Source organism: Gallus gallus, chromosome 2 (assembly GCF_016699485.2).
Source record: "Gallus gallus isolate bGalGal1 chromosome 2, bGalGal1.mat.broiler.GRCg7b, whole genome shotgun sequence".
Lineage (NCBI taxonomy): Eukaryota > Metazoa > Chordata > Aves > Galliformes > Phasianidae > Gallus > Gallus gallus.
The window spans coordinates 44,564,882-44,580,965 of NC_052533.1; the positions used below are offsets into that span (position 1 = coordinate 44,564,882).

Consider the following 16,084-nt stretch of genomic DNA (forward strand, 5'->3'; position numbering starts at 1 on the left):
TTCCAAAAAGAAATGCTCCAGAAAATGGCACGAGGTAAATAAAAGAACCCGCAGAGACTTTCCCCATGCAGAAGCATGCGTGGCTCTGAGAAAGGAAAGCCCTCCGGGCACCAGCACAGTGCAAAGGAAAAGAGAAGCCAGCACAACTCAAAACTACCTCCGAGACGCAACGAAACACCGTTTCATTAACATTTAGCTTTGTTTGCTGCAAGAGTGGAATGTCCGCGTTCTCACATTCAAACACAGGTGTATGCCTATCTGAGAGAGAGAAAAGCCAGGAGAGTCAATAAGGTATTAATAAGCTGCTTCAAATCTAGGTTTCAAAGCGTCGGTGACAAAGAAACATATCCTGATTTCAACCCAACTATTAACTCCTTACAAAAGGAACTGAGACATCAGCTCTGTCCCACTCCGATGAGGCAGTTCTGGCACCGTGGCACAGCAGCTGAGCACAGCCCATCCCATTCAATGCTCGAGAGCCCATCGTTCAGCAACGCAGGTTTTCTGAGCACAGCCGGCATAAGGAATTCCTGCCACGTGGGCCCCACTTTCCCTTCCCCCTCCAAAATATTCCGCAGGGCTACTTAGGGATCTCTATCAGAGCATAGCACAGCCTAACACATAGCTACACAGCTGAGGGTGGTGGAATATGTTACTATAGAGAAACCCCATCCTGCCAAACATAACCCAAGGGCAGGCATAATGAGTTACGCCCATTTTCCTCCTCACGCTCAGTAGAAGAAATAACGCAACAACCGAACCTCTGTGCTTACATAGGAAATCATCATAACCAGCATCCTTTCACCATCCTTCTACTCAGTCACCTGCTGCAGTGTTATCAGTGTGGGCCCAAAGCAGATGAGCACCGGGCACTTCTCCTACCAGCTCCGTTCAGGTTGTCTAACACAGCCCGTGAGCTACAGCAGAGCAGCAGTATTCTGCCAGTCTTACTAACACCATTTGAAAAAGCAGACAAACCTTGGATGACCTATCGAGGTTTACTCTCCTGATGGAAGGAACTGAGATAAATTTTTGAAGCTATGTGCTCCAGGAAGAGAAGTCTTAGCTTGGGCCCTCGCAACTTGTTAGTTAAAGCTTTCAAGTGAAAGCACTCCTTCCTTCCTCTGTCTAAAGGAGAAATCATTCCTAGAAAAACAGAGTTAATGTTCATCACACACCAAAAGGGTGCTGTAAACAACTCTGTGACACCCAGCTGTAACTACCCACGCCAGAGAAGCACATGTGTGAAGCTGCACCACACAGAAGTTGTGAGGCACACAAGAGGAAGCAAGGTGCACATCACAGCTTGAAGCACAGCACTCAGTGAGATGGATCACACGTGATAAGCCATCCCACTTTAAGAAGCCCACATGAATAAAGTACAGAAAGGCCAAGAAAAACATGACTTGACTTCTTCCCATGTTTGTGAAACGCCTTCGTTGGCTGCAAAGATCACCTTCCTTCCAAATACAAAATCCTGCCTATTGATTTTATGGTCATAAAACAAAAGAACCACCTCCTGTCCTTCAAAAAATAGGAACTTGTATGTCATCCAAACTGCAAGCGACACTCCATCAATCACCTGCCTTATCTTCTCTGGACTGTGTGCTTTTTGGGTGTGAGAGTACTAAGCCATCCAAGAACACGCAGGTCTTTTGAAACTTTAAACCATGGTTTACAAGGGCTAATACCTGGAGAAAAATGTTTCTTGAGCACTATTTGAATAGGAGTTAAGCTCTGCACTGTTAAGGTGCCTGAACAAGCAATAGAAACACGTAAAGAAACAGGCTGACACTTCATAACACTTTCCCTGTGTCCAGAAAAGGAAATTCAGTGTAAGAAGAGATGGTCAGCAGTAGCTGCTGGGAAACAACTTTCCCTGACATGGCACAAGATGAATGAGAAAACAGGTGCAAACGTACTGCTGCACTGGGAATCCTGCAGACCTTCATAATGGAAACTCAACCGCTAAAAGGCCTCAGCTTCTGGGGAGTCTGGCAGCACACATCCACGCACCACAACCCTACCACCACGAGCTCTGTATTCCTAACCTCGCGATGGAACCAAGGAGACGGTGTACGACCAATGTTTGTTTACAACCACAAATCCATGATTCTCCTCCAACACGGGGAGGCCAGGCAGCTGCTCCGATCTGCACCATCTGGAGCACGGACTGCTGATAACACACCGCCAGGAGACCTGCTCTCAGCCCCTGCCTCCGTATACCACGAGGGGGGAACGCTGAATACAAGTATGGGAGCTGAAAGGTCTTTCTGTTGACCTTTTATCATGTATCCAACTGGGGAGGGGGAGGAGAAAAGAAATGAAAAAAAAACCAAAATCAGTGTCAGTGATGTAGAATGAGATTTATCTTTCAACACAGCCACTGAACCACTTGTGACCAGAAATGCTTTCTGTGGTAATAAAGGCTCAGGTCTGTGGATTTTCTCTCTCCCCAGATACCTATTTCTTGACAAATACTTACACACTTGTGTCTGCACACAGAATCAAGCTCCAAAGCTGATCAGTACATAACATTCTATTTTACAGAGTCCCGAGGTCAGGGAAAAGTGTTTTTTCTGCTGTGAAAGACATAAAAGATACTACCACAACACCAGATTCTTATTTGTGATGCAGAAAACACTGCATTTCTTTAAAAACAAAAACTGTTTTTGGGACACTCTAAGCCAGCCCTTCTCTTAAAAAAGGACTATGTAACCAGTGGTAGAGTCTCAGAGCAGTGGGTGGTATATGGGGTACATAAGCAGCCATCCTGCCTGTCAGAAAGTAACAGGAGCCACAAGGGCAGCAGGGCCTGAACCACAGAACTCCATCTCTTTCTTTCTGTATAGTGACTTAAAGGTTAGGATGGTAATTATCGTGACCCAGAAACTGTGAGGTAACATCCACTTTTTCACTTGAGAGCAATACGATGAGCTATAGGATAGCGGTTCCCTAACTCTACACAGACAACCTCAGTGGATACTTCATGCTGAGCCCTGGAGGCGAGTTGGTGCACAGCATTCCCTCAGCATTTCAGGCCACGGGCAGCTTCCCACAGCACAGCAAGAAAACCAAACCGCCCGTGGCAGCCTTCCACTGCTTCCAGCCATGGCTGCTCAGCTCCCCACAGCCACCCTGGGCTTTCCAAGGGAACAGGAGAGTCAAACCAACTTCACATCCCAAAAACGGAGGCCTGTCTGGGTATTTTTCTTTCTCTTTTTTCCTTTTTTGTGGTCATTTGCGTGAGAATTATCATACTCCATTTAGTTTAATAAACTTCAGTTTTTAATCCAGCTTTTAATACGTACCAAAATAGCTACACCTGAAATAATCAAGTTCCCCAAGGGCAGGCCTTAATTTCTGCACCAGAAATACCACTGGGGTGCAAGCACTTAAAGAAATCCATATACTGTGCCTCCAAATTACACATACAAATTCAGTCATGGGTATTCAGTCATTCAGTCATAAGGTATTTCTTGTATTTGTGCTCATTTAACTTAAATCAATTAATTAAAACATCAAATCAGACAACTACTACTCTGAAAGGGTGGTCAGGCACTGGAATGGGCTGCCCAGAGAGGCAGTGGAGTCACCGAGCCTGGTGGTGTTCAAATAGCGTTTGGATGTTGTGTTAAGGGACATGGTTTAGTGAGAACCATTGATGAAGGGCGGATGGTTGGACTGGATGATCCTGTGGGTCTTTTCCAACCTTAGCGATTCTATGATTCTATGATTAAATACAGAATTCTGCTGGAGAAATGGCAAGTAGTTCCTCAAGGCTCTCCTTTCAGTCAGCCTCCATTTTCTAATAGTTGATACCAAAGATCAGTGGTCCCCAAAATTATCTATTATTGCTATGCTATGAAGATAATGCCTTTGGTCACGGACATTATGCCAAGGAAGTGATAGGAAACCACCAGGTGGGTGAGTGCTGCTATGCAACACCATCACTGCCAGTTTAACCTAACAGCAATAGTCACATTTGCTACTGCTAAAGGTACTTACATTTGTAATGAAATTCCTGGCTATACACTCATTGCCTGAATTAGAGGGAAAAAAAAGCAGAAAAGCTGAGTTCCAAGACTGTAAAGAAATTCTGACCACTATTTGAAGATAAATCTTCAGAGGAGCTGTGTCCAGCCAGTCTCCTTTAAAGAAACCCACAATTACTGCTCACAGGCAGCCTTCTCACTAACAATATCCACACAAATAATGCCAAATACTCCACGTCAGGGCACACACATCAACCCAAGGAAGTACCGACTACGTTACAAGCAATCTCGAGCAGGTAAAGCAGAGACCACACGCAAGCATTCCTTAAAAAATACAAAGCCAGAGAGCTGGAGAAGTTCTCCCAGTATTCTTTTCCAGAAAACACTCAATTTTCTATTACCCTTTGCGAGGAAGCAACAAGCACACAGCTTCTGCTGGCACACAGAGCCAAGACCGGAACACGTGCACTCTGTGTTACACCACTTCCCTTAGTTTTCCCATCTGACATCACCACCGACTAAACAGGCCGTCACTTCCCACAAGTACAAGTTGAAAAACGTGTAAGAAATGCATAAAATGCTGAAATCCCCTAGTCTGCAAATCCCAGCTGCACTTAGGTGATCCCTTTGTGTTCCGAGGATTCAGTTAAAATACCAGTATGTGCTCCCAAAAGTCACTTTTAAGTGACTCATCAGAATTGCAAAGAGGACAATATTACATATAAAATTAATGCACAACTCCACCTACCCAACATTACTTTTTGTGAGTTTCCTTTGACTGCCAAAACTCTTTTCTATGGTAATTCAAAATAAACAGCTGGAAACACCAATATAACAACAAAAAAAAAGGGTGATGTAACAACACCACTGAAGATCAAAACAAAGGTCTCAAGGAACTAAGCAGTGCGCGTTACTAGGAGGAGAAATTAACTCTATAAACAGAGAGGGAAATCTTTAGAAAGCCCTCCCATTCAAACCTTAGGGCTTTTATCCTAAAACACCCTAGGAAGAACTGCACCGTGGTGACGAACAAAGCACGTTTCTGTAACACAGCCACAAGTGTTATCAATTACCCTTCGCATGAGAGAAAGATAAACCAGATAGCGAATGGTGAGAAGCCACCCAGGCAGCTGCCATGCAGTTCTGCCATGCAGTTCTGCCATGCAGTTCTGCCATGCAGTTGCAGGCACTGTGCTGTGGGATCAGCGTCTGCTTGGCACGGACAGAAATGGGACAGAGGAAGAATAACCACCCAGAAGAGCTGAATACACGCTCACGAGTATCCTCACTGAAAGAGGGGAATCACCTGGTTCTATGAATTGGCAAATGCTCAAAGATAGTTTTAATTTAAAGCATAATAATAAAATCAAACATGTGTTGCACCCGGCACCTGCTGAGCACACAATCCCAAATGCCAGGACAACGGCCCTCATTCCTGCTCAGCAGAAACCCCAATCCTTAACTTCAAACAAAGATACCTCAGTTACAGCACCTCACCTGAGAAATGAAACTTGGGGGGGGGAGGGGGAAGGGAAAAGCTGAAGGCAACCCTGAGAGAGAGCGCACCTCTCACACAGGTTTGGCCACCAGAACCAATACTGCCAGCATTCTGCACCTCCACTGGATTCAAAACACTGAGTTATGTGACAGAGGCCTTAGACTGAAAGATTCCCAAAATCAAAGGTCTCAAAATAGGTTCCCTTTTGGCACTAACCAGTCATGTAGGAACCGAACCGCTCTGCCCGTAACTGAGATCAAACATGCTTTATTGCTAAGAGGTACCGTTTTACCTTAACTTTGGAAAGCACACCCAGAGACTACTTAAATACTTCTACTGTAAAACCTGGACAGTGATCAAGAGAAGAAACTGCTGAGCTCCAGCAGGAAGAGCTCCATGGCAGTGGAAGGAAAAAACGGAGGTCACCAGAGACCCACGCCACGCGTAAATACGAAACAATAAACAGAGTGACTGAAGTACAGCCATTTTACTACTCAATTAACAGCCACAACGTTTAGTCGCTCACGGAAGAACGCTTCTAAAACGTGAGGAAGAGAACGCAGCTATGGCTTACTGCGAACTGCAGCTGCAGAACCAGAACGGAGAACAATTTTCTGGAAGAGGGGCAAAGGCACAGCCCAGGGGCAGGAAAATGCCGTTTTCAGGACGGGAACGGCAGGCAGGGCCGCAGCGGGGGAGATCCAGAGGGCACCCCGGGCGCCCCCCGCCACGTGCCCGCTCCCGGGGTGCGGGAAACGAAATCGAGGGGAGGAGGGGAGAAGAAGGAGCGGTGGGAAGGAGAAGGAAGGGGCGAAGCTACCGCCCCGCTCGGCGCAGGGCGGCCCCGCGGCCCCCGCCCGCCCCCGGGGCGCACCTCATGCTGTAGGCGCCGGCTCCCAGCTCCTGCCCGATGCCGGAGAGGCTGGCGTCGAAGTCGTGCACCAGCCCGGACTCGATCACCTCATCCATCTTCAGCACCCACGCCATCTTCCGCCGTCCCCCGCGCTCCCGCGGCGCCGCGGGAGGAGCCGGACGGGGAGGAGCCGCTCGGCCCCGGAGCCTCCGCCGGGAGGCGGCGTCTCGGCGGGCGGCGTGGGGCGGGAGGAAGCGAGAGGGGCCGGGGGCGGCGCGGAGCCGGGGTGGGACGGAGAAACGCGTGCGGGGCGAGGGAGCGGCCGCGCTCAGCCCCGGGGGGGACCTTCGCCCGCGGCGCGACCAGGGCGCGGGGCTGCCCTCAGCATCCTGCGGCCGCCCGGCCGCCGAGGGGGGCTGGGGACCCGGCGGCCGCCGCCTCCTCCCCCTTCCCCTCCTTCCCTGACCGGACACCCCTCGGGGCCGCCGTCCGAGCTCCGACCCAGCTCAGCGGCGCCTCCCGCCGCATCCTTCGCCGGGGCGGCAGCAGCTGCAGCGCGGGCACCCGCGGCCCGCCGCCGCCTCGCGCCCGCCGCGCGGCGCCAAAGGCCGCCCCTGGGGGGCCCCCGCGCGCCGCTCCCGCCTGCCGCCGCCCGCGCGCCGCGCCGCCGCTCACGCCAACATGGCGGCCTCCTCCGCACACCCCCCGCCCCGAGCTGCCGCTGCCGGGGCACGGCCCGCCCGCTATCGGGGTCGCCGATTGGCTGGCCTGCAGCGGAAAGGCCAATCGGAAGGGAGCGGGGAGAGGTGAGGGGGCGGCGGAGCCAATCAGCGGGCGCTTCCTCAACACCGGAAGACGTCACGGAGGAGCAGCCCCGCCCTCAGGCCGGCGCGCAGTGCTCCGGCGCGCTTCCTCCTCCGCCCTCGCGCCACGGGAGCGCTGCATGCCGGGAGTGGCCTCCCGGAAGCGGAAATGGGGAAATCGCCGGACGTGACGTCAGGGCGCTGAGAGGCGGTGGGCGTTCGTTTTGAGTTTGTGTAGTTGGCCGAGGGAGCTGTGTAGCCTGGCCTGAGGAACTGGGAGCCGGGACAGTGTGAAAGGCGGGGGCTTGTTGTGGTACTGAGGATTGTAAAACAAAAAGGCAACACAGCACCTGCCCGCACACAAAACTAGAAAAAAAAAATATACCACGTTATATACATAACATGCTATAAGTAAACATTTACAGGAGAAGAAATCTTTACCTCTGCCTCCTGCATTAAAAGCTGTTACAAAGCATCCCACAGCACCCCCAGGCAGGCAGTTTGGCTTTACGGAATCTGAAGTTATTACATAAAATAGCTTGATTTTATGCTGTTTTTCTAATGGATTATATCGTTTGTGTAAAGAATCCGAGGTGTAGCCAAGCAGTTAATAAATGATCATTACGTTACAACAGCCTAGCAGTTAGAGGACACTGTGAGGGGTGCAAGGAAGAGCTGGTTAATCCCGTTCCCTCTGGTCCTAAAATGTTTGGTCCACTGAGGTGATAGAGGCTAATGGAGTTATTAGCCCATGGCTCTAAAGAACTCAAACGTTAATCATTCAGAGGATTGCTAAGTAATATTATGAGAAGTTCTATTAAAATTATTCACCTATTGAGTAAAGTATTGAGACTGTAAAATATCATCAGACATGTGGTCTGATTTTGGCTGGTCCTGTGTGGAGCCAGGAGTTGGATTCAATGATCCTTATAGGTCCCTTCCAACATATATGGGATATTTTATGATTCTGAAATACAGTCATACATCAACTTGCTCTAAGTACAGTTGCAGAGGTTTTTCAAAACTCCGTAAGGCCTTAATTACACTAATAATAAAATAATATCTGTTGTCGAGTCAGAAGGTACATATGACATCCTTAAAGATAAAGAGAAGCACACAGTCCATTATTCTTGATTCCTAAAGGTGAGTGGTAATTTAAGACTCAACTGCCCATTTCTGTAAGCAACAGTAGTGGCATTTTTGCTAATTTTGTTAATTGATTTAAGCGTTTCTTGCCTGCCTGTGGACAGACAAACAGTTCTGAACATCTGCACGTAAGCAGCAGCTTACAAAAGGTAGATTTACGAAAAGGGCATGAGCCTGTGCCCAAGTTTCTTATTAACATAAGCACTAGCTCCCAAGTTACAGCTTTTTGTGAGAAGAACAGAAAATATTGCTGGCAAAATACCACTTTTAAGCCTGACAAGAAGACAACCAACAATTATTCCCCCCCCCCCACCCTTTTTTTTTCATTTCTAAAGATGGATGACAAAAATAGCATTATTAATTTTAGTGAATTTTATGGGATGTTTGTAGTCCAGTTAATAAACTGGTAGTAATTATTCAGTATATAACAGTTGTGGTAGAAGTTGGCTTAAACTCTCATCACTGAAGAATTAGATTTTAAATTGAGAACTCAAACCTTCTCTAGGCAGACATTTGTAGATGTAAAGTGAGCCCCATAAGAAAGAAAAGTAGCATAAATAACACTGAAGAAAAATACTTCTCTAAGTTATACAAAAGAAATTGGTAGCTTGCAGAAAGCTAAGGGTGCTAAACTGTCTACTTCTGACGCTCACAGATAAGTGATTTATGTACAGCAAAACTGGTTTATCTGCTTACTCCACTTCAGTATAGTTACATAGTAGTCACAAGACCATACACTGATGATTTTATTTATTTCTTTTAACCAGGAATTGTTCTCTGCTGATGTAAATTCAAATAAGTGCTGAGGGTACTGTGAGTGGGTACAGCAAGACCCATCTTCTTGCAGTTCAGCCTCTAAAAACTGGGTAAAATTTGCCTGTGATTGCAAATGGACTGCTAATATTCTGAAAATATTATCTTTGGCTATTTTAGGATATAAAGTGCCTTCTTCTATTAAATAATAAATATTGTAATCCTTATTTCTTTTTTTTTTTTTTTTTTTTTTTTTCTGTAGCATTATTTCTATCCGTGGGTTATTTACAACCAGTTTTCAGTGTTGGTTTATGATCATGTACATGTTTGTGTGGATTTTATTGCTTGTAAGTACAGACCTTTGATGCATTTGCTTTCTTTGGGGACAGGTTCCTTGGTCTGTCCCTTTCTTGGATCATCTACTGAGGATCAACAGCGCCTACAAACACCACTTTCCAGCCTGGTCTATCAAAGCCCAACATGTGAAGTTGTATCAGCTCAGGTACAGAACATAAATTAAATCTCTAGCATTTGTAATTACCATACAGCGTTCTCAGCTTTTGGCAAGAGTTTAAAATATCTTTAGTTAGATTGCATCTTCCAACAGAAACCTCAAGAACATTTTTGATGTTCATTTCACTTAAACTAGCTGACATTCTGCATACTGTGGTATGAATGGTAACTGCTCCCTTAGCTTTTTTCCTTTTTTTTTAGTGATATTTAAAGGTGCCTAAAAACAGCTATTAAAAAACAACAACAAGAACTAAATCATAATCTTTCAGTTAGTCTCTTCTTAAAGATATGTATTGGCCATATACTCAGGGTGAGTTGAGTTCAAGCAATTTTCAAGTCTAAGCTAAAGTTGAAAGCAGATGCTCATTGCAAGAGTAAAGGTATTCTTTATAAGCAATAATCAGTCCTGACTGGAACAGTTAAGTTGTCACATCTTTACTGCTGTCTGTATTCTACATAAAACTGCAGTGGATTTAACCACAAAGGAACCACTGAAAATCCACATCCAGTGCAGATTTGGTGCATTGTGTAAGCCCTTTTCTTAACACAATTCCTGTTCTGCAATATAAGCAATATAAGCCCCATGCAGAGTCCCTCAAATCAGACAAAAGAGCATTTTTTGAGGATGAGTTTGCAGAATTGATGCCCAGATTATACATATATGCTCATCAGTAAGGCTGAGAGCAGAGCTTACGGGATAGAAGATTCTGTAAACTTTATAAAATGATACTTTTTTTTCCCTCTTCCCTGTCTCCCCAGCTTGCCTACATAAAAAGCGTTCAAAACTTTTCACCTGCCTGGTGAAATAGTGTAAAACAGGACTTAAACATTTTGAGATCTCAAATTGCTTCTTTAATACTCTGAGCAGGTAAAATCCACAACCCTAACCTGTCGTAGATGATATTTTTTTTTCCATGCCTCTACCATTCTATTTCTGCACATTCCTGTCACCATCTTAGGAGGGGTCAGGGCTTCAAAACCAGTCTCTTGCTTAACACAAGTGGGTTTCCTCAAGCAACTTTTTCTTCCAACTATGTTCCCAAGAAAGGCTTCATCAGAGGTTGTATCCTGAGCCCAGACTCACCAGCTGTAATTGTAAACTTGATATATAACGCAGGTCAAGTGCACACAGCAGGAGGCTGATTTATATCTGCATAGAGGTGTGTTCAGTACAGCTATACTGGCGTGTGGGAGAAGGCAGAGGAGGGAAGAAGAGATCCTGAGACATTCCTTTCTCCATCTGCTCCTCACTAGCGCTAACATCTTCCCCTGAAGTCAACTGCTGTTTCTATACAAACCTTGCTGACGTACAGGTGTGGGACTGATGCATGGTAAAGGATCTGACAGAACCAAATGTCTTTGTGATGATGACCAGGCTGAAGCCTGGTCTGAACTGGTCTGCATCTCTTTTGCTTAAGGTAATCAGCCTCAAGGGCCTATCTCGTTAGCTTCTATGTACAAATCTTAATTTATGGAAAAACCCTGCTTATGTTGTATTTCAATACCAAACCACAGAGCGGTGCTGCCACCAAAACCTAAAGGCACTTGCTCAAATGTGTGTGGAAAAGTAAATTCAGAGGGGCTTGGATGGCAGATTTTCCAATAGTGTGGGAGTGCCAGAAGCAAATATGATGGGAGAAACAAAGACAGATAAGGACACGGTGAAAAGGATCCCAGAGAGAATGTGGTCCTGAACAAAGCTCAAGTAAACACCACCACTGGGCTTAACAGCACTGAAGAATGGAGTGAAACCGGAGGTGGGAGTGGACGTCTTCACTGTTACTTGCTGTACGGTTCCTCTTGCAGAGCTATGCATGTCACTTGCAAGCAGGACTGCATGAGGAAATTCCAGCACCTATTCATTTCTGGCTTCCTGCTTGAGTCAGTAGAAACAGCGCTATGTTTGCAACATATTTGTGTTAGCCAATCTGTACTTCACATCACCCTGACCTTTGTGTTGTAATGGAATGATGAACACCACTACAGATTTCATTCGTTTAACACTTGGAGTTATCAGAACACAAATATCACTTCATTTCCTTGCATTTTTGAAACCTACAACTCGGCATGCTTCAATAAAAATGTGCTCCCTCACAATTCTACAAGAACAGGGGTAATACTGTGATACAGTACTAGGATAACCAACAAGCAGATGCCTGTATAAAAGTAGATTCAACACTGTCATGTTTATACACATGGTAATAAGTGACGAAGTAATAAGCTGAAGTTTAACATAGAGAGCGAGCCATGTTATAATTTGAAACTCAGTCAAGATTATCTGGAATCTATGAGCTTTGCTCTTGTCAAAACACAATCATTTTTAAGAGGCATTTGTTTGTACACAAATAATACTTACTTGTACACAAATAATACTTACTTGTACACAAATAATATTTCTGTCATGAAGAGGTAAGGTAAGTTCATAGGGATACGCTGACGCAATAAGATATAAATTGCATCAGATTTCAGCGCAAAGTGTTTAACCATTGTGTCCTCCCTGATACTACGAGGGGTTCGTATTCCCAAGCCTGCACATCAACTGAACTTCAATAGGTAAAATGCATTTTTGAAATGACGCTTGAAACACTAAGCCGCTTCTAAGTCTGTATGACTTCATATAAACAAGACTGTTACCTTTGGAGTGCTAATGGAATTTCAAAGAGAAACAGTCAAAGTGAAGACATCTGTGGATATCACATAAAGCATTCAGACATTTCAGTGCTGTGATAAGCACACGTAGGGTGGCACAGTTGTGCAGATCATGAAGCTGTAGTAAAGTAAATCTCCACTACAGTGACTCCGCTGCACAAAGGTTTATCAGTGGGTCTACAATCACCAACTCTTTATGGAGGCTTGAGCTTGTGAATTAGCAAAGGCTGCACAGACTACATAATTGCGTGCTATAATGTAACTACTGTTATTTAACATTACCCCAATCGTTATTTTCTTACCGCAGGTAGCTGCTGTTAGCAGTGGGATACTGGTGATGGTGATAATGTTCAGGCTGACTGTGCCAGAAAAGCATTTTGGGATGAGATGAAGCGTTGTGCTCAACCAAGAGATGGTCACTGCAGTGATGGGAAAGAGGAGAGAGAAGAACACACACATTCAGATTAAATCTGCAGTTATTTCCTCTCACACCTTTATATTTAGTCTCTGCCACAGCGTTTGCAGGTGTCACTCTCTCCAGAAGAGACAGATAGCTGAAAGTCTTGGCTGGTCCCCACCTCCTCTTTTGCTCCCCAGTCTTGCTGCGTTGTTAGCTGCTGCCCAGCTGCTAGGCTTGACTTTGAGCCAACATGGTGTCAGGTGCAGCCTAGTCATCACCAGCATCTCCATTTATCTCCTCCCCTCTCCCACACTATCGGTGTCACTGTGCAGAACTGCATGTTACAGAGCTGGGAGCTGAAACCTCATAGCACTGCTGACTCAGAAGCAAACTGTTCTGTCTCTGTGCAGTCCACTGAAAGCACTTGAAAACTGTGTGTGTGTAGGCATGACTGAAGAGAAAAATTAAGGGGGAACATACACCGATGTCTCTAAGATGAGCAGAATACCTTCCTTCTATGGAGATATTCAAGACCCATCTGGACAGCTACCTATGCAACCTATTGTAGGGAGTCTGCTTTAGCAGGGAGTTGGACTCGATCTCTTGAGGTCCCTGCCAACCCCTGTAATACTGTGATTTTCAGTTGTGTTTACACTGCACCCCTTTTGCCTGTTCATTATATACCTGCATTCATGTGGCAGATTACTACACAGCATAACGTAGTTATTTTAAGCTACCTTCTTGCCATTGAAAATAAACAAAAAACCCCACTGTCAAATTGCTTGGAAAATATTTACAACTCCTCCTCTCCCTCCCCTCCTTGGCCACACACACTCTTCAAAGAGAAAGAACACACTCAGTAGCAAAGTAACTGCTTGGCACACCCATGTGCTGTTTGCTTGCCCGGGTTTGCAGTGAGGATTGCAATATCTGCTTTAAAACAAAGCAGTGCTGATCAATCCTGCTAAGACCTTGACACACAGAATTAAGAGTGCACATGTCCAAAAATCTCAGGAGAAAGTAAGTTACCTGCAGAGGGCACCCATTCTGCTTGAAAGAGAAAGGACTACAAACAGGAATAGTTTGCTATTACTCTTTTACAAACAGTCTCCATGTCCCCTTCCTTCTGCTAAAAAAAACACTTGAAAATGTTACTGCAATACTGTGACAAAACCCGGGCTATGAAAATCAGAATATCAAAGAGCAGGGCTCTGGGAAACAACATGGAGTTATTTCTTGTTAGAGAGATGGTAATGAGCAGCAGTCAGAAAACTTCAAACATTGTTCTTCTTTTGGCGTGGTGGAGCATCACAGCAAATGTGCCCCGTCAGTCCCTGCTTCATTTCAGTTTTCAGGAGTCGTGCTCATACGTGAGCTAAAAATGCTGAAGTCAGTGGCTACATCCAAAGCAGCTGCTGTCTCAAGGCAGTGAGGTATTTGTTAGTAGAGGATGAAATGACGAAGGCTTTTGTGATCATATCTATTGCGCTCAGCTTAGTTTTAAGTCTCTGCTTCTGACAAAAGCTGAAAGTTCAAGGGCCATCTTATGGGTACCTCATGGCGTGCATGGTTCAAACTTGTGTGCGGTCACAAAAGCTACTGCTATAAGCCATCCTCACTGTGACCACTGCTCCCGATGGTGTAGAAGCAAAGAAAAACAAAATGACAGCCGCAACCGTTTGTTTAAGTGGGAATGCCTATTGTTAGATGTTAAAAGTGTTGTGGTTCAGTTGTACGACTGGCCACACCACAGTTTAGGTGACCACGTGAAGTTTCTCCTACTTCGAAGAAGCCATTACCACTCTCCAGCTTGGGAAGCATAAAGGACTTCACTTCCTCATTCCTTTGTTCCCCACAAACGTTTTCTCAGACAAGATGGCTTGGGTGGAGGCAGGCATTTGCCATTGCACATAAGCTCAACTTCCTGAAACTGTATCTATCTCTGCATGTCTTTTAGACATCTTTTTGAGTCTGCCTACATAAATTAGTTGCAGGTATCTGTACCTTGAAAAATAAAATATGTAAATAGCTGCTGAAGCAAGAGCGTGATGTCACGCATACGACACCAGGCCTCGAGTTCAGAATACTTGGCTTCCAAATCATAGAATCATAGAATGGCCTGGGTTGAAAAGGACTACAATGACCATCGAGTTTCAACCCCCCTGCTATGTGCAGGGTCACCAACCACCAGACCAGGCTGCCCAGAGCCACATCCAGCCTGGCCTTGAGTGCCTCCAGGGATGGGGCATCCACAACCTCCTTGGGCAACCTGTTCCAGTGTGTCACCACCCTCTGTGTGAAAAACTTCCTCCTCATATCTAACCTAACCCTCCCTGGTCCCCATTTAAAACCATTCCCCCTTGTCCTATCACTGCTCAACCTTGTAAACAGCCATTCCCCGTTCGTATGCTCCCTTCAAGTACTGGAAGGCCGCAATGAGGTCTCCCCAGAACCTTCTCTTCTCCAAGCTAGACAAGCCCAGTTCCCTCAACCCTTCCTCACAGGAGAGGTGCTCCAGCCCTCTGATCATCTTAGTGGCCCTCCTCTGGACCCACTCCAAGAGCTCACGTAATTCCTGTACTGGGGGCCCCAGGCCTGGATGCAGTACATGAGGGTTTATATTATTGGACTACCTTCCTCTTTTGCAGAAGAAAATGTGTCGCTCTTTCCCTCCGCTAGGGGCTGGCAAGAAGCCTGATTCTTCACTCATACAAGCTTTGAGTTCCTTGTAAGTAAAGTACTGGACCTCACACATAGGAAGAGTTATTACTGAAACACTAACATAAAAAAAAGGAGAAAAATCCACACTTAGTAATTAGTATTTCTTCACTTTCTTCTCTTTACGGTCTTGTATTTCAACTAATTTTCCTTGCAAGCATTTTTAACATCAGGATCAGCTTCACACATTGTACTTAATTCTGGTATTTTGCTTTGTGAAGTACTGTACATTCCCCATACCCACACCTGCTGCCCTTGACTAACCTCTAGACAGAAAGGTATGCAGTTACCCAGTTGTGCAAGTTTGGGGACAAATAAGGTGAGCTTTTATCCTCGTACTGTTATTGTTAAGGGGCTATTTTTGTTTCTTGGCTTATAATCTGCCTAGTAAGTACTAAACAGGTCTCGGCAAAGGAGCACTGTATACACAAACAACAAGGCACTATTTATTTAAAACATCTCTTGCTTTAAGGCTTGTGTACAGCATGCAAAGTCCAGCCTGAAATTTAAGGTGGGGAAGCTCATGTTTTGCTAACAGGTGGATCTGCACTGAATGTAAGTACTACAACATGTTGTGGCTGAAAGCTTTAATTACTGGATATATGTATATATTTTTTCCATAAGCAGTATCCAACGTGAGGTCTGTTAAGCCATGATATGCTCACCTACTTCAGCTTTTGTAAAGATCAGTCTCTCAATCAGTCTTTGTGATTGCCCTTCTGAGAACTTCAGCGAATATCGTTAAATATTAAGTCT

At 45.4% G+C, this 16,084-nt stretch overlaps 1 protein-coding gene and 1 long non-coding RNA gene across 6 annotated transcripts in view; one reads left to right on the forward strand and one right to left on the reverse strand.

The window, feature by feature from the left end:
• The window catches only part of UBP1 (upstream binding protein 1 (LBP-1a)), a 45,161-nt gene that overhangs the window by 23,366 nt on the left and 5,711 nt on the right, over positions 1–16,084 (reverse strand). For 3 of the 5 annotated variants that reach the window (XM_046938184.1, XM_003640723.6, XM_426018.8), the window contains exon 1: positions 6,368–6,516. In XM_046938184.1, coding sequence (XP_046794140.1) covers positions 6,368–6,480 — 113 coding nt within the window. In that variant the 5' untranslated portion in view covers positions 6,481–6,516. Of the gene's footprint in view, positions 1–6,367; positions 6,517–12,512; positions 12,630–12,788; positions 12,869–16,084 lie in introns of those variants that run through there. The other 2 variants (XM_004939488.4, XM_046938183.1) reach the window with 2 other exon arrangements.
• On the forward strand, positions 7,330–12,702 carry LOC107052523. The gene is made up of 4 exons (XR_003073645.3): positions 7,330–7,360; positions 8,228–8,292; positions 9,438–9,550; positions 12,518–12,702. It is a non-coding gene; the product is annotated as an uncharacterized LOC107052523 (long non-coding RNA).